Source organism: Schistocerca nitens, chromosome 4 (genome assembly GCF_023898315.1).
Source record: "Schistocerca nitens isolate TAMUIC-IGC-003100 chromosome 4, iqSchNite1.1, whole genome shotgun sequence".
Lineage (NCBI taxonomy): Eukaryota > Metazoa > Arthropoda > Insecta > Orthoptera > Acrididae > Schistocerca > Schistocerca nitens.
The window spans coordinates 673,434,941-673,454,659 of record NC_064617.1 but is presented as its reverse complement, the minus strand read 5'-3'; the positions used below and the strand labels follow the sequence as shown (position 1 = coordinate 673,454,659).

General features: G+C 36.7%; 1 protein-coding gene across 1 annotated transcript in view; it reads right to left on the bottom strand.

Moving 5' to 3' along the window:
* The window catches only part of LOC126252497 (probable Na(+)/H(+) antiporter nhx-9), a 665,019-nt gene that overhangs the window by 147,193 nt on the left and 498,107 nt on the right, over window positions 1–19,719 (bottom strand). The window contains exons 4-5 of the mRNA XM_049953392.1: window positions 11,975–12,231; window positions 441–861 (exon numbers count right to left, since the gene is read on the bottom strand). Of these exons, the coding sequence (XP_049809349.1) occupies window positions 441–861; window positions 11,975–12,231 (678 nt within the window). The remainder of the gene's footprint in view (window positions 1–440; window positions 862–11,974; window positions 12,232–19,719) is intronic.

Below are 19,719 nucleotides of genomic sequence, written 5' to 3'. Positions count from 1 at the left end.
ATTAGACACCAGTTTCATATTTGTATCTTACTTCTAGCCAGAGTTATCAATTTATGTAAACAGGGAAAGACTTTTCGGACACCCTGTATAATGGATACTTTACTTCTGAAAATTAAAAATTTTCATCATGAAAGAAATCCAGGATAAATAATTGACTTGAAATTAAATTTTTAGTTTGGTACTAGTAACTGTTAAATATCAGTTAAAATAATACAATGAAATATATTTGAAAAATGTGTGAATTTCTATTTCATAAATTATATTCCTTTCATTTTCTAGCAAATAAGTAGCAGAAAATCACTGACCTCTGTATACACTTCATTTGTGGCATGCCCTAATGAATTTTCTTTCCAATTGGAAACTGGTAATTTGTTTCCAACTGGACACTGGTAATTCAGGCACTTAACCTAAAGCTCTTATTATTAAACTCTTTCACTCACCTGAATGAATACAGTGAAGTATATGACAGCAATAGTTGTTGTAACAAACATAGGTTGCAGTGGAACATGCTTGCAATCAATGAGTAAGACCAGGGCAAATGCTACAGCTCCTCGCAGTCCACCATATGACATTACAAATTTGTCAACACGTGTGAGTTGGTGGAGCCGGAAGTGGTTTGCAATAGCCGTCAACAGTATAACGCCAATAGTGCGGTAGACAGAGCAAAAAGCAACTGTTAAAACCACAAACCATGTGTTCCAATTGTGATTATCATTCACTGTTGCAACTCCAAGGAACATAAATATTATGGTTTCTGATGAGGAACTTAGCATTTTCATGGCATATTTCACTGTGGTATGAGATTTGTGTGATATATTTGCTTCCACATAATTCTTCATTGTTATACCACAGAAAGTTATTCTGTAAGAGAGAGTATGAATGTTCATTGACAACATTATGAGTTCTATTCTGAATCTGTTATGGTGATTTAAGCATGAAACATCCATGCCATAAGATGGTAACTGGGTACATAATGAGGCATCAGCATACATCTGAATGAATTCTTATACTGCTTTACTACCAAATAAACACTTAAATTTTACAAGTGCACGTTGCAGCAATGCACACTAGGCAGTTACATATTTGAAGTATCACACACTTTGACTAAAGCAGGACCACAACATTGTTTTGCCAACAGCTAAGAACTGTTCAACTAGATATGGTGAAGCTATTGCCTTTTGTGAACCAGCTTTTCAATATGGGATATTTTTCAAATATATAAACTTTTGTCAAAAAGAGAAGCATGTGAAAAGTGAGAGAAAAAATAAAGACATGCAATAAGACCTGAATCTTAAAACATTTGACTTTTTAATTTAATACTTAACAGAGTGAACAATCAAGTTACAAAAACAAATGTTAGAGGCACAACTGTGCACATTACTAATATGTTCCAAAAAGCCGTGCATGAAAATGCAATTTTTCAGGGGGTCATCTCTTGGGTTCTATTGATGACAGAGATAAGGAGTCAAGGGTTTTGGATGGTCTTTGGCCTCGCACCCGTATGTATACCTATTGGAAGAACAGGGAATATTGTAGCTACCCTACAGTGCAGGGTCAAAATTTAAACATTACACACTTCCTCCAACACACACAAATTGAGCAAATTAGTTGGTGCTTTTGCATCAAGTGTGGTCTAGGATTGAGCTTAGGTGGCTTATAAAGTACCATTTGTTCTTCAGCTGTTCGTGAGAAGATCCCTAAAAAAATGGTTTTTGAGTACAAAAATATCAATTGTGGGGATGGCCACTTCTACAAATTATATCTGTGGAAAACCATACAAATTTTACCAGACGTCCTTAAGGTGATGTTCTCAGGAAACTGTGAAGCTTTTTTTGATATCATAATCTGTTACTGTGACCCTGAGGTTCAAATTTACCAAACTTACGCACATAAAATATGTATGTAATTACAGGTCTGAGGTGTAACAGCAGTTCTAAACGATGTAGTGAACATATGGAAAGGCTCATCAAAAGGATTCTGCGGTTACCAAACTACATTGTTGATCAGCATTTTTTCAACAATAAAACTTTATGACACGCTCTATGTATAATGGGCACTTCAGGCCAATACAAGTATGCCCAACGTGGTTCTAGAGTGACAAAAAATTATCTAAAAAGGGTCTTAACATGTCTGAAAATAACTATAAAAACTGCCAAAAATCATAAAACTGGAAAAGCTGGACATTCAGTAAAATATTATTTAAAAAAATGTTGTCCTTTTATGATACAAATCAGAAGCTGAGCATTTTTGATGGATTGCAATCGATGAGAAAAGATGCCAGAAAAAATGTAAAGCAAATGATTTTGTGTTAACCTAATATTATGAATATTTGTTGTTGTATTTATGTGTCAAGGTATACAAATGTGTCAAAGCATATAAATAAACTGTCAAAATGTTACTGACATAGAGAATTCGTTCCTCACGTGCAGCACACCCAACTGTAGCAGGGAAAAGAAGGAAACCAGTGAAAGAATGTTCCTATCAGAGCACAAAAAATGTAAATATGTTCCTCTTTAAAAGATACTGAGAGAGGAGTGGGGAACGAGATGCCTCTACCCTCATTCTTCTTTAATTGCTAAAACTTCTGGCATGTGATCATATTTGTGCTTTTTATGCTGAAAGAAAGTAGCAGAGAGAGTGATGGTGGAAGAGACAGTAGATACTCCCAGTGGGAGGAAAAGAAACAGGAGACAGTGATGATGGGAGGGATAAAGTGTCAGTGAAAGAGAAAGAGAAATGGATGGAGATAAAAGCAGCAGGAGCAAAAGAAAGAGGAGACGGTGAAAATGAAAAATACAGATGAATGGAGACCATACCAAGTGTAAAAGTATGAAACCGGAATTTGGTTGCAATAATTACACATCTGTTGTTTGAAACTGATAAACAATATTTTATCCAAAATAGTCTCCATTGTTATTTATACATTTATCACACCTCTCTGGCTGGCTATGAATGCCATGCCAAAAAAACAGTTCTTCTTTTGAAGCAAACCAGTCAGTGAGCCATTTCCGTATATTTTCATAAGAACTGTAGTGTTGTTCAGCAAGAGTGTGTCCCAGTGATGCCAATAGATGATAGTCATATGGAGCCAAGTCTTGAGAATAAGCCGCATGCTGTAGTATTTCCCAACTGAATGCCTCAATCATTTCCCTGGCCCATTTTGCTGTGTGATGGGGTGTTATCATGGAGCAATATGACTTTGTGTTGCCTTTTTCCATATTCCAGTCTTTTTCAAGTAATGCTCCATTTCAATTGATCATTTGCTGTTGGTAGTGATCAGTGTTAATGGTTTCACCAAGTTTTAGCAGTTCATAATAGATGACACCCTTCTGATCCCACCAAACAGAGCATTGTCTTCTTTCCATTTATGGTTTGCCTGGATTCGCCCATGATTTAGGACGCTTGGGATTCTCATAATATATCCATTTTTCATCACCTATCACTATTCAATGGAGAAACAACTTTCTTTTGTATCTGGCAAACAACATTTCACAAGTGGTCTTTCGATTTGGTTGCTATCTCGAGGCCTGCAATTCATTGTCTTCAAACTTTTTTGGTGGTTCCCTGCACTCGTCGCTTCTCACATCAAAATCACCACTTTTGAATTTTTTGAACCACTCAAAACACTGTGTTTCCCAAAGAGCATGGTCACCAAAAGTTTTTACAGGCATTCAATGCAATTCTGCAGGAGTTTTCTTCAAATGATAACAGAAAACCAATCTGGCCACAAATCCTCTTGTTCGTAGGCACAAAACTCAACATGTTTATGTGTTTGAAACAGATACCAATGTATGGACCTTGGGTTACTGTATGTTGACATTCGTCAGCTGTTACAAGAAGCAGATGACATTGCAGGTGTGGTTTCATGGGCCCTACACTGATGGCTAGCACCATTTATAGGAAATTCTGGTTTCATATACCTACACCTGGTATGTATGATTGTGGGACCTGGACCCTGCCAACCTGTGTGCTTTAACATACAGGTATAGGGGAGAGTACATTTTGGACAGAAATTTTAACATATGGGTATAGGGGAAAAGGTAAGTTGGACCCCAGAACTTCTGAGCTGCTGAGGTACATTGGAGATGGTGGCATGGAGAAAGAAAGACAAAAAGGTGACATTGTAAACTAGTGAGGAAACGGTGGCACTGAGACATACTGTAAATCAAGGAGAGATAAAGAAGGTGGAGAGAGACACACATAGACAGGGGTAGTGACAGGGAGATAGTGAGTATGTAGGCTTAACTACAAAGAGAGACTGGGTAAAAGGATTTAAAATGTTCTTTGTTAAAAGAGCAGGAATATGTTTGCATGCCAAAATCTTTGAGGAGGAAGGCAGAGTGAGGACTGAGGCAGTTGGTTCCCCACTTTACCAACTGTCTTTTAAAAAGGAACACATTCATCTTTTTTATGAACTGACATGATCATTTTTCTGCTGGTATAGCTAACACCTGTAGAAGTATGGTATACGCATCAATGTTAAAATAAACTTAAGAATACCACATACTCAGTAATCAGGATCAGATTCTCAGCTACAGAACGTTACACATGATTAAAGGAAGCAAGGAATGATAGAGTTTAAATAATTCCATCAGCATAGAGGTAGTTTAGTAAGCCATAACGTTTCCTAAGAAGACATTGTGTCTTTTGTATACAGTGACTTAAAATAGTGGAAAACATATGTGGTTTGATTGTAAAGGATCTGAATACTGATCCACCCAAACACAAGCCATTTTAACTACGCTGAAGATCCAAAGAAACTGGTATACCTGGCTAATATCAAGTAGGGAATTAACACCATGAATCCTGCAGGACTATTCATAAATCCATAAGACCATTGGGGTGGGGGGTGGATATCTCTTCTGAACAGCATGTTGCAAGGCATCCCAGATATGCTCAATAATATTCATGTCTGAGGAATTTGGTGGCCAGTGGAAGTGCTTAAACTCAGAAGAGTGTTCTTGGGTCCACTCTGTAACAATTATAGATGTGTAGGGCATTGCACTGTCCTGCTGGAATTGCCCAAGTCTGTTGGAATGCACAATGGACATGAGCAGATGCAGGTGATCAGACAGGATGCTTACATACATGGTCACCTATCAGAGTTGTATCTAGACGTATCAGGGCTTCCATATCACCCCAACTGTACACACCCCACACCATTACAGAGCCTTCACTATTTTGAACAGTCCCCTGTTGACATGCAGGGTCCATGGATTCACGAGGTTATCTCCATACAGTACATACCCATCTGCTCGATACGATTTGAAATGAGACTCGTCTGACCAGACAACATGTTTCTAGTCATCAACAGTCCAGTGTCAGTACAGACAGATCCAGGCAAGGTCATGCAGTCATCAAGCCCTTATTGATGATGTTTTGTTGAATGATTTGCACACTGACATTTGTTGATGGCCCAGGAATGAAATCTGCAGTAATCTGAAGAAGGGTTGCTTTTCTGTCACGTTGAACAACTCTCTTCACTCATCATTGGTCCCATTCTTGCAGGATCTATTTGGCCACAGCAATGTTGGAGGTTTGATGTTTTACCAGATCCCTGATATTCATGGTACACTCATGAAATGTTTGTATGGGAAAATCCCCACTTCATCGCTACCTTGGGGATGTTGTGTCCCATCGCTCATGCACTGACTATAACACCACGTTCTAAATTGCTTAAATCTTGATAACCTGCCACTGTAGCAGCAGTAACTGATCTACTAACTGCCAGACACTTGTTGTCTTATATAGGCGGTGCCAACAGCACCGCCGTATTCGGTCTGTTTGCAAATATCTGTATCTGAATACGCACGCCTATACCTATAGGGGTAATGCAGGAGTAGGTTTAATAATGAATAAAAAAAATAGGAGTGCGGGTCAGCTACTACAAACAGCATAGTGAACGCATTATTGTGGCCAAGATAGAAACGAACCCGATGCCTACTACAGTAGTACAAGTTTATATGCCAACTAACTCTGCAGATGATGAAGAAATTGATGAAATGTATGATGAGATAAAAGAAATTATTCAGGTAGTGAAGGGAGACGAAAATTTAATAGTCATGGGTGACTGGAATTTGAGAGTAGGAAAAGGGAAAGAAGGAAACATAGTAGGTGAATATTGATTGGGGGTAAGAAATGAAAGAGGAAGTCGCCTGGTAGAATTTTGTACAGAGTATAACTTAATCACAGCTAACACTTGGTTCAAGAATCATAAAAGAAGGTTGTATACATGGAAGAGTCCTGCAGATACTAGAAGGTATCAGATAGATTATGTAATGGTAAGACAGAGATTTAGGAACCAGGTTTCAAATTGTAAGACATTTCCAGGGGCAGATGTGGACTCTGATCACAATCTATTGGTTATGAACTGTAGATTAAAACTGAAGAAACTGCAAAAAGGTGGGAATTTAAGGAGATGGGACCTGGATAAACTGACTAAACCAGAGATTGTACAGAGTTTCAGGGAGAGCATGAGGGAACAATTGTTACGAATGGGGGAAAGAAATACAGTAGAAGAAGAATGGGTAGCTCTGAGGGATGAAGTAGTGAAGGCAGCAGAGGATCAAGTAGGTAAAAAGACAAGGGCTAGTAGACATCCTTGGGTAACAGAAGAAATATTGAATTTAATTGATGAAAGGAGAAAATATAAAAATGCAGTAAATGAAGCAGGCAAAAATGAATACAAACGTCTCAAAACAGAGAGCGACAGAAAGTGCAAAATGGCTAAGCAGGGATGGCTAGAGGACAAATGTAAGGATGTAGAGGCTTATCTCACTAGGGGTAAGATAGATACTGCCTACAGGAAAATTAAAGAGACCTTTGGAGAAAAGAGAGCCACTTGTATGAATATCAAGAGCTCAGATGGAAACTCAGTTCTAGGCAAAGAAGGGAAAGCAGAAAGGTGGAAGGAGTATATAGAGGGTCTATACAAGGGCGATGTACTTGAGGGCAATATTATGGAAATGGAAGAGGATGTAGATGAAGATGAAATGGGAGATACGATACTGCGTAAAGAGTTTGACAGAGCACTGAAAGACCTGAGTCGTAACAAGGCCCCGGGAGTAGACAACATTCCATTAGAACTACTGACAGCCTTGGGAGAGCCAGGCCTAACAAAACTCTACCATCTGGTGAGTAAGATGGATGAGACAGGCGAAATACCCTCAGCCTTCAAGAAGAATATAATAATTCCAATCCCAAAGAAAGCAGGTGTTGACAGATGTGAAAATTACCTAACTATCAGTTGATAAGTAACAGCTGCAAAATACTAACGCAAATTCTTTACAGACGAATGGAAAAACTGGTAGAAACAGACCTCGGGGAAGATCAGCTTGGATTCCGTAGAAATGTTGGAACACGTAAGGCAATACTGACCTTACGACTTATCTTAGAAGAAAGATTAAGGAAAGGCAAACCTACGTTTCTAGCATTTGTAGACTTAGAGAAAGCTTTTGACAATGTTGACTGGAATACTCTCTTTCAAATTCTAAAGGTGGCAGGGGTAAAATACAGGGAGCAAAAGGCTATTTACAATTTGTACCGTAACCAGATGACAGTTATAAAAGTCGAGGGGCATGAAAGGGAAGCAGTGGTTGGGAAGGGAGTGAGACAGGGTTGTGGCCTATCCCCAATGTTATTCAATCTGTATATTGAGCAAGCAGTGAAGGAAACAAAAGAAAAATTCAGACTAGGAATTAAAATCTATGGAGAAGAAATAAAAACTTTAAGGTTCGCCGATGTCATTGTAATTGTGTCAGAGACAGCAAAGGACCTGAAGGAGAAGCTGAATGGAATGGACAATGTCTTGAAAAAAGGATATAAGATGAACATCAACAGAGCAAAACGAGAATAATGGAATTTAGTCAAATTAAATCAGGTGATGCTGCAGGAATTAGATTAGGAAATGAGAGGCTTAAAGTAGTAAATGAGTTTTGCTATTTGGGGAGCAAAATAACCGATATTGTTTGAAGTAGAGAGGATATTAAATGCAGACTGGCAAAGGCAAGGAAAGCGTTTCTGAAGAAGAGAAATTTGTTAACACTGAGTATAGATTTAAGTGTCAGGAAGTCGTTTCTGAAAGTATTTGTATGGAGTGTAGCCATATATGGAAGTGAAACATGGACAGTAAATAGTTTGGACAAGAAGAGAATAGAAGCTTTCAGAATGTGGTGCTACAGAAGAATGCTGAAGATTAGATGGGTAGATCACGTAACTAATGAGGAGGTACTGAATAGAATTGGGGAGAAGAGGAGTTTGTGGCACAACTTGACAAGAAGAAGGGATCGGTTGGTAGGACATGTTCTGAGGCATCAAGGGATCACAAATTTAGCATTGGAGGGCAGCGTGGAGGGTAAAAATCGTAGAGGGAGACCAAGAGATGAATACACTAAGCAGATTTAGAAGGATGTAGGTTGCAGTAAGTACTGGGAGATAAAGAAGCTTGCACAGGATAGAGTAGCATGGAGAGCTGCCTCAAACCAGTCTCAGGACTGAAGACCACAACAACAACAACAACAACAATACCATTTTCTTTGGCACTTCATTGTAATGCCACATCACTCATTATATTTTAACTAAAGGAAAGATACAAGTTTATATAAGCATAAAGGATAAGACTAGAGATGTTCTCTACACATCACAATTTGAATTCCAGTGTTGCTTATGTCATTTATCCTTTTTGGGTCTCCTGAGTCACAATTCTTTGTAATGTATTCTTCCCTGTGCCTTTCTACAGTCTTCCCTCTTATCTCTATCATCATGATCACCATCTTTTGCTATTAATGAAGAAATCTTTGCGTTTGAGAGTGAGAGAGCTTCAATATTCAAATAATCTATGTTGCTGAAGAGCCCTCATCATCTGATTCATCTTCAGTGGTCATAACATAAAAATTCCTTGTCTACTTTATTATCAACTTTTATTTTATTATGAGTCTTCAGAGTGCTGACTTTCAATTTATCTTGTTAAAAATTACTTTATGAATTCATAGAAACATCTTGACTAAATTATTTCAAACCTTTTTTACACTATGCAAAACATAAGGTATACTTTCACATGTCTTGCCTCATTGATGAATTTGTTCTTAAGCATAAACAATACATTATCTAGACTTGTTTCGTGAGCAATGATGCCAGACATGCTCACTTTCTAAACAATACCTAGCAAGTGAGCCTGCCTAAAACTGTCACTCACAGCTACTGACAAAGGGCACTGCTGCAACGTTATGCATAAACAGAATAAATACCTGTAAATATATATTTATAAATATCAGCCCAGAAAAAACGTCAGACATTGCAAATTATTCAATCCTTTATAGATTACCTAAAAACACTAATCAATCATTGGTCCCATTCTTTATCATTAATACCCATGAAGCATGCTGTCATCCTTGTATTTGTACAATTATAACTTGAAATTTGGAGAGGGTGTAGATCTTACACTGTAGGCATCATTTAAGAAGGGATTTTTTGGAATTCCACCCTGAAGGGGGTGAAATAGGGGATGAAAGGTTTTTGAAAATAGTTCAGTATTAGGACAATTTTGAACTTAGACCTATGAAAATTTGTATTTTGTTCCCAGTCATAAATAAATAAATACACCTTTCAGCATTTTTGGAAATTTAACCCCCCTACTGCAGTCAAACAGTGGATGAAATATTTTAAAAAAATAGATATTAAAGAATTTTTACAGCTGCACCTACGAAAATTGGTATTTGACCTCTCAGCTACAAATAAAAAATACTTGGTTCAGTGGTTTTGGAAATTTAGCCCATATGGGAGTGAAATAGGGGATGAAAATTTTTATGGGAATATTTAAATATGCAAGCTGTTTTGAAGCTAATCTATGAAAATTTGTGAAACTTCCTGGAAGATTAAAACTGTGTGCCGGACCGAGACTTGAACTCGGGACCTTTGCCTTTCACGGGCAAGTGCTCTACCAACTGAGCTACCCGTGCACGACTCGCAACCCATCCTTACAGCTTCAATTCTGCCAGTGTCTCGTCTCCTACCTTCCAAACTTCACAGAAGCTCTTCTGCAGAAGAGGCAGTGAAATTTTTAAGAAGATATTTCCTTGTGAAAATTGGTATTTGGTTTCCTGGTTGGAAATGAGAAAATACATGTTTTGCTGTTTTTTGAAAATTCAATTCAAGCCCTAAGGGGGATGAAATAAGATCAGACTGATACACTAACTCATCACTGCCCAGCCCAAAATCCTGAGGACAGAAACTTGAAATTTGGAGAGGGTGTGGAACTTATGTAGGATGTCAAATTAAACATCTTTCAGCCATCTAGTTTCCAAAATTATTTTATTTGGCTGCCAGTTTTGGTGATTTACTATGCCGTCTTTAGACCCCTGTAGTCATCATCAGCTGACGTGTTGGCAGATGATGGTTGTAATGATCAATAGAGCAAGCAGAAATCTACTAATACCAGTTATTGCTGACCCCTGTTTTGAACAGAACTGAGGTGGAATCTTTCTACACACTGGTCGGGGACTGAAGATGGCACAGTAAATCACCAAAGTTTGTAGCCAAATAAAATAAGTTTGGGAACTAGATGGCTGAAAAATGTTTAATTTTACATCCTGTATTGAACAGCCAAGTCCTGCAACCATCTCTGAAAAGAAGGACATATAGAGACTCGATCTTATGCTGTAGCATTGTTTAAGAAGGGACAGTTTGAAATTCTGCTCCTAAAGGGTTGAAATATGTGATGAAAGGGTTGTTCAAAATATGTCATTGTTTAAGGCAATTTTGAATTTAGAACTTTGAAATTTGGTATTTGGTTTCTCAGTCATTAAAAAAACTGCATTTCAGCCATTTTGGAAACTGAACTACTAAGGGGATAAAATGGTGTGTGAACTTTTTTTGGTAATAAATCATTATTAAAGAACTACTAAAGCTTTTTTAAAGTTAAATTTATGAAAACTGGTATTTGGCTTCTCAGTTGCTAGTCTTTTTGTAAATTCAACCCCTAACAGAGTGAAATAGGAGATGAAAAGTTTTATGAAATTATTTGATTAATAATGCAGTTTCAAAGCCAAACCTACTAAAATTTGTATTTCTCTTTTCTGTTAAAAAAAGTGTTTCATTGGCTTTGGAAATTAGGTCCTTAATGGGGTGAAGAAGGGGTTGAAAATTTTTAAGGAAATATTTCATTATATCAAAAAAATTTTGAAGCTAAATCTATGAAAACTGATATTTCACTTCTCAATGAGATATACAGAAATATGTTTCAGGGCATGAAAGTTTCTATGGGAATATCACCACAAAGGTGCGAAGGTGGGATTAACAAAACAAAAACCTTGAGACTGCAGCAACCAGAATAGCTTTTTGGTCACAATAATATTAGGAAAAGGCCATGCTTCTGTGGCCTTAATTAGTATGAAAAATTTAAAAGGTGTAGCAGTTTATGGACCAAACAGACTACACAAACAAAGCAGTTGGCATTAAGCTACTATAATTTTATGTCTAATGTTACCAGTACTTATTTTTCAATATATGAAAGACCTCTTTGTAATCTTGTGAGCAGAATAGGAATCATATAGCAAGAGGAATAGATATAATAGTCATTAACAACTACCAAAACATAACAGTAACACTATACAAATAATGTGGGAGGTTTATGGCTGCAGCTTTAGAAATAAATGGAGAAGAGAAGAGTTAACAGATAAAAAATAAAGTAAAATAACAGCCTACAGCAGAAAACAGTACCAATAATTTAGCTATATGGCTTGGAACATACTACGACCAGTATTTTTATTACTATTACATAGCAATAACACCTGTGATAGCAAAACTTTAATAATGCAGTTAAAAGAGATTTGCTTTTTATATTTATGACTTACTACCAGACAATACTGTTTAATCCATTTTATTATAGCTAAAATGTAAATGTGTTAATTATGTAACAGATCCTCAGACATATAAATACAAGTATACAATTTATAAGTACTAAATAATCAATACTTACGCCAGTATGCCAGACATATGGAAGATTTCTGCATTAAGATATGCTAAATAGGCCATAACAAAGATGAATATTGGCTCAATTACACGAACTTGATGCGTATATCGTGTAACAAGGCCAGTAAGGAAGCCCCAGATAATTCCAATGATTGTGCCTCCTAAGGCAACAACAAAAAATGAAGCCAGGCCTGCTAAGACATCAGTATAAATAATGTTTTCAGGCCCCATCTCAGTGTAAGATTCGAACATATGGTACAACACCTGAAAAATAAACAATAGAACAGAAAATGTGTATTACAATCATGGTGAAACTTTCTTCCACATATAACTACATAAGTCAATAAATGAAATTAAGAACCTCCTATTTCAGAATGAGATTTTCACTCTGCAGCGGAGTGTGTGCTGATATGAAACTTCCTGACAGATTAAAACTGTGTGCCTGGCCGAGACTCGAACTCGTGACCAGGCTGTGGTTAAGCCGTCTCCGCAGTATACTTCCTTTCAGGAGTGCTAGTTCTGCAAGGTTCGCAGGAGAGCTTCTGTAAAGTTTGGAAGGAAGGAGATGAGATACTGGCAGAAGTAAAGCTGTGAGGACCGGGCTTGAGTCGTGCTTCGGTAGCTCAGATGGTAGAGCACTTGCCCACGAAAGGCAAAGGTCCCGAGTTCAAGTCTCGGTCGGGCACACAGTTTTAATCTGCCAGGAAGTTTCAACCTCCTATTTCTTTGCATATATCACTACATACAACCAATAAATGGAATTAAGAACCTGCTATTTCTTTATGACTCCTACCTTCATTATTTCTATGTTCTCGAATTTCAGATTTGTAAGAACTGCAGTCTTAGCAGGTGAGTCATTTGTGATGTGATGCATATCAAAGTCAACTGACTTGCATTGAATTTCATGAATTAATGTTATGTTTCAATTACAGCCACTATACTGGCAAAATGAACTGACACAGGTAGAAAATGCTTATAATAATAACACACTGTATCTTTGGAACAACTCTCCCTACAGCACAAGAGACATGATCTCTGCTTCTTCAATACGCACTTGATTTGGATTTCTCTTTTTAGCCTCACACTCAGAACAACATTAATGGGGCACATGTTTCATTCATCATCAATGCCAGCTTGAGATACTCTTACCTTTTTTTATTGTTATCTAACTTCCTTCACTTTCACGTTATTTTATTGTTATCTAACTTCCCTCACTTTCACATTAAATGTCCATTTTGATAGACTTCTTCACACATAGGTATTTACCTCCCACTGCTCATATTTTTCTCTGTGATTTCCTCTTCACAATTTGCTTGTTTTTCCATTTTTATCTTTCATTGTTCATATTTGTGTCCTCTCTGGTTTATTGTCTCTACCCATGTTTATTTCATCTGTAGTTTGTCAAATTACAATCTGCACTTCCCTTATCTTTTATTTGTTTATCAATCTTCAAGTTTTCAATGTCACCCAGCAATTCTGTCTTGATGAATCTGTTTCAGTCTAGCAAGGTGACATTCTGTTTGATTATACCTACAGTAATGGGAGAAAATGAATTATTTCTGTAAATATTTGATTGTGATTTCTTTCTTTTTATCATTATTTATGCTTTCAACAAAGAAACCTCTTTTATAAAAATGAAGAGTCTGAGATAGTATATTCTCTCAAATAATGTAACAAATGATGTCACTGACTACAATTTATTCATCAGGAAACTATATTGCTATGGGATTTGTGGAGTAGCATATGACTGGTTGAAATCCTATCTTTCTAACAGGTATCAAATGTTACAGATACAACATTTGGGCAAATTTTACTTATAAGCATACCAAAGAGTCAGAAGTGGGGTGCCACACGGCTCTGTTTGGTACTTGGACCTTTACTGTTCTTAATATTTATAAATGACATGCTAAGCCATATTTCAGCAGCAGATGCAGTATTGTTTGCCGGTGACACCACTATATTTGTTAAAGCTATGGATGAAGTGGCCATATGGGAGAGAGTCACAGCAGCTGCAGAAGAAGCAGATATGTGGTTTAGGGATGATAAATTAATTGTGAATGATGAAAAAAAGAAAACAGTTTGGATAAACTTCAGACATAGAACAAACTAGGAACCAACCTAACAGCAGAACTTGGGCAGTAAAGTTAAAGCAACCACACATACTAAATTTTCAGGAGAATGGCTAGATGAAAATTTGTGGGAGAAACATACAGAAACGTTAAACAAAAAATTAAGTCAGTACTGCTATGTTCGTAGAATGCCAAAAAATTCCTACAGTATTGATGCCGTGTTATGTTTACACTTTGCACCCATACACAACATGTTAAGATATGGCATCATATTTTGGGGGAAAACCAGTATGGTGAAACACATTTATGCTCCAAAAGAGAGCGATAAGAATAATAAAAGGAATGACACAGAGAGAGTCATGTAAAAAATTTTTCAAGGAACTAAAAATCATGACCCAACACATATCTATAATTATGAAAGTATATATTTTATGAAGACACACAATCAAATTCCACACCTAGAAAACAGGGAATACCGGCAATTTTCATAGAGAAATTCACACAGAAACCATGTATCAAAAAAATCACTCTTTAGCAACCTAAAATTCTGTTTACAGTACTACCAAATGAAATTAAAAGAACATCAAAATTCCACATATTCAAAGGAGAACTCAAAGAAATGCTAAATAACAAGTGTTTTTATAGTGTTGAGGAACACTTGAATCATCAGCATGCAAAATAGAGTAGCTAATTTACTTCATCACAGTGACTGAAGTGATCATTTGAAATATAAATTGTATTTATTTATTATGCTGATCTCATATATTATGACTGTTGTTGTGTGTGTATTCTTTCATGTTATATGTAAGAATATTTTATTAGTCAATATATAATTGTAAATCTTTTATTACCTATTATCTACGTAAGATCCTTTATGACAAATCCTGTATCATTTTACAATGATGAGATGCAATGATGCTAAATAAATAAATAAAGAAGTGTCTTTGGTTTAGAAACTCAGATCCCAAAGCAATGAGAAAATTCTAATTATTGGTACAGGCACCCCCAGGGAAGAGCAGAAGGTGGGGAATGCCTGTACAACAAACGATGCAGTAATTCTGAATGAAATTTTTGCCCAAGTGTAGTGCTTTATGGCAGGAGATGAAACTGTGAGTCAGATAGCAACTCAAAATAGACCTTTTTCAGAATAAAATTCGAAAGTCTGTTGCACAATTGGAATATGGGTTTCACTTAACTAGTTCTGACAAATTAATCTGTCACCTTAGGAAGTCTCCAAAATTTACAAACATTAGAACATGGTTACACATGTATGTAAACTATCAGAAGGTTGCTACAAAAACTTACTCAATATTGACTTAGAAGATTTAAATAGCTCAATTTTGAAGTTTTCTGAAGTTACAGATTGATCTGTCAAAACCAGTAAACTGAAATAAATCTTCCAATCAAACAACTGATGACTCAATTTTATTCAGAAAAATATACATCACAACTGCTGAAAAATAACAGTTATGAATAAAATCTCAAAATATACTTTTACCAATCGAAATGTGTGCTCTGAAGAGTACACTTCATGGATGATTAAGAGCCATATACTGCTCCCACAATGCACAATCCTACATTTTAAAACTTTATGGTGTTTTTCTGACAGTAAGCACTAGCAAACAGTAGGTGGTGGACAATGACTTCATCCCACACCATCTGAAATCTCTGAAACATATAAGTATTAGAGCTGTTATTTTACGTGACATTATGAGTTTCTTTTTCTCATTTGGTATGAAGTTCGCTAAAATTAATTTTACTTAACAAATTACTAGGAATTTAATTTAAAAAATCATTCAGTATTTAGCTTTTGGTTAGCACAAATCACCATCTACTCTTTTCACATTCCCCAGGATGTTAAAACTACTGCAACATAAGAGCGACTCTGGAGTTAGAACTGCAGCAAGGATATTCTCAATGACACAAAGTTTGCAAGAGCAATGTAACTGATTTTTTATGTTTTAACTGTGGTCAGATAATAAGTTCCTTCTGAAAACACGACACAAGAGGCAAGTGGCTGCATTAATTTCAATAGTGTATTATGGGTACCGTGTTCCTCTTGCAGTAAGAAATGCCTAGCAATGCTGGGGAAAATGTTTGCTTCCTAAGGTGTAAAATATATTTGGGAGTGAGGCTTATATCATGACATTGAGTATCTAGATAGCAGTTCATGCAGTGAAGAAATTATATAGTGAATACACTTAATACTACAACTCAGTGAGGCAAAGAAGAGTTAAATGGTGTGTTTTATGTGTGTTACTCTGTGCTGTGTGTTTATGCTCACCACTTGCCAATGTGTGGGTCTTCAGTTCAATTCCCAAATACTTCAATTTTTTATCAGTAAAATTCCTGATTTCTGGAATGTTCAGTGACTAATTTTATTTACTGAATATTGTAAAGTGTGGCCACTATAACATAGTAGTCAAAAATGAGCATAGACTGGCCACAGGGGGAGGTGCAAAGTGGGAGTAGAAGCCCTGCCTGGGTCTCTCAGGACTGCAGCCTAAGTTCTGTTCTCTTGCAAAAGCAGAACTGACCTAATGGTCATAGGATTTACCAGTCCTTCAGGTGTGATGAGACTCATACTCAAACCCCATAATAGATCTGGATTAGACTCTTCACTCATTTCAACAGAAGAAAAGACAACAACAAGCAATGCACAACATAAAGCAAATCACAGTACATAAAGAATTTGATAATGACTACAACAGAACTGTTTGATGACACTGGCAATACAGTAAACATGATAGTCCAGTCCCAATCTCTACTGTTATTTCACACTACCCAGTTCAAAATACCTCCTACCTTACACTGCCACATTAAAGTGTCAGCTTAATGATTTGCTAATGTATTTATAAATAGGAGCATTACCTGCTGAAGCAGGCAGTTCAGCTCCATGTGAACGTTTTTGGGTCTCAATAAATGTGTTTTCAATACTAAGTGTTATTTCTTGTTGATAGCGCTAATCTTGTAACTTAGTCCATATTATACAGTCTTTGGTCAAGACACTATGAATCTCAGATGTAGACAATGCCACGGCTCTATAAGGCTATGCCTTCATAAGCAGCAAACAGTACATTCTACCTACAGTCCACATTGTGAAGGTACCAATACATACAAAAGTATCACTGGGTCAGATGCACATCAGGTATCTAGCAGTGATTATGAGGCATGCTGGACAGCATAGAGGCAGAAAGAGAGATAGGGAGATTTGATGTGCCACAAAATACTTAAAATACTTCACGTGGTGTAGCATGATGTGTCTTGCCAACAATTACATTTATTAGGATGGTACATCTGTGGTTTAAGAACCACAAAGAAAGGTTCAACATCTGGGGAAAATATTAGGCAGATCATCTTAAAGGAGCAAACGATTTTTTTCACTACTAGTAACATTTTTCCACTACTGGCAGATCAAGGCTGTCTGGAAAACGACTGCTTTAACAATACTTTATAGTCTCTATGAGTCCAAAATTATGTTACTTGGTCTGTACAATGCTCCAGCCACAATGTACAATGAGCAATATGATTTGTCATTTTAAATGGATTACATGTCTTTGTTACTTGGATGACAACGTTGTTTTCTGCAAGACATATGAAGAACATTTAGGACACCAGATAACTGTGCTGAACTGTGTCCAAGAAAGTGCTTATTTGTCACGCAAGAAATAAAAATCTTGGGGCCCTTAGTTAACAAAAGATGAGTCCTCCTAACTGAGAGTGAAACTTCCTGAGAGATTAAATCTGTGGGTCAAACTGAGACTTGAGCCCAGAAACTTTGCCTTACGCAGCCAAATGATCTACTGATTCAGCAATCCAGGCAAGACTCAAGACCTGTTCTTACAGATTTACTTCTGCCATTATCTCTGTGAGGCTGTTGAGGTGGGTCATGAATCATGCTTGGATGCTCAGTTGGTAGAAGATTTGCTCATGAAAGGCAAATATGCCATGTTTGGGACACAGTCTTTCATTTCGTTTTAATCTGCCAGTAACTTTCACTCCAGTGCAGAGTAAAAATTCATTCTGGAATCTAAGAGTACAAATATTTTATGTATATTGCATGTAGTAGCTGTTTTTAGACATCTGAAGGGCACACTCTATGTCCTATCATCCTGTTGGATGTTCACTGTCCACATAATTACCAGGTTTTATAAGTCAACAATTCCTCATACCAGCAACTTAACAGCTTGTAAACTGCTGCATTTGATCATATCTTGGTTACAGGCCAGTTACAAAGGAATATTTATACTATGAAACATCATGAATAAATAAGAACTACGAAAGGGTCAATGCCACAATGTATTCAGTGTACAATTTAACAGCATTCTGTCAGGATGTATTACCATATTTCCTTTGAGTATATTCAATTATTTCTCAATATGGCACTGAAAGTGCTTATTTCAGTTACTCATTTGTGACTGTGTGTTATTACCTGTTTCGGTACAATACTGATATCTTCGTGGTAGAATGCATTTTCAAATATGGAATTTTACATTTCAGCTCCCTATCTGTTGTCTTCAGTTTCCACATAAAAACATACCCTTGAAACACCACATGATGGTCTGAATCTGTTCATTGATTCCATACAGGAAATGAATCTCCTAGGATTTATAACCAGATGTTTTGCCATGATGTGACTAAAAACTGCTGTAGGTTTCACACATATCTAGTTTTATGGATGCTTGAGTTGCCATTAAGTTTTGTTTATATCCCTACCATACATTCTCATTTGTAGTGAGAGTGTGACCATTTCTGTGGAATCTTTACATTGTATGCATGTATTAAGATCGTGATTTGGATGCATTAAACTTCTGATAATAAATATTTTCTCTTTATCTATTAAGAAGAATGTGGATCTATCACGCTAGTTATTGGAGGCAATTTCTGAAAATGCATTCAGTATCACTTTGTAAGACTGTTACTCTTCTTTGCTGGTACAGATAATGTATGGTACTTGACTATAATAAAGGTAATCATCTATCAGTATAGTTTGATTGGGATACCTTCATGATTATGAATTCAGGTTGTGTCTGAATGACTATATGACCTTTTTGTACTTATTCATTATTTATGTATGGGCCCAGGGTGGGATGTTGTAGAACTTCATTCTTTTCACCCAAATCATTGTGAGCAGGAGGCGGGACACAGGGATTCCAAAGAAGTAATGTTTGAAAAGTGATTTCTGATTCTGGCATTCACTTGAGATCATTGGTCAGAACGAAGGACTTTAACTATTTTTAGTTTGTTCAAGGGCACACAGGTCAACTGCCTAAGAGAGAAATTACAAGTATTTATAAGAGCATGTGCAATTTGTGTGTTATCTGTTTTCTGGACCTGTAGCCACTTGAAATGTCCGATTATTAATCTAAGTCCTCCCCCGCAGGTACTCTCACCAATATTGGTTTACAAATGAGTTAATTTTGGACCATCCTAGTAATGATCTTTCTGCTTGTTGCTATAAATACTTCATCACCTGAGGCGTGGAATTTATCTTTCCTTTATGTGCCCCATGGACTTATGCAAATGTTCCTACTTGCTACTACCGCTTTTAATCAACTCTCAGTTCCTAGTATTATGTGAAGGAGACAGCCGTCTGGAAGAGAGGTGAACTCTGCAACTCTAATGCAAATGCAATACTAATTGTGCAATTAGTATTTTAATATTATTGTTCTTCAATCTGATT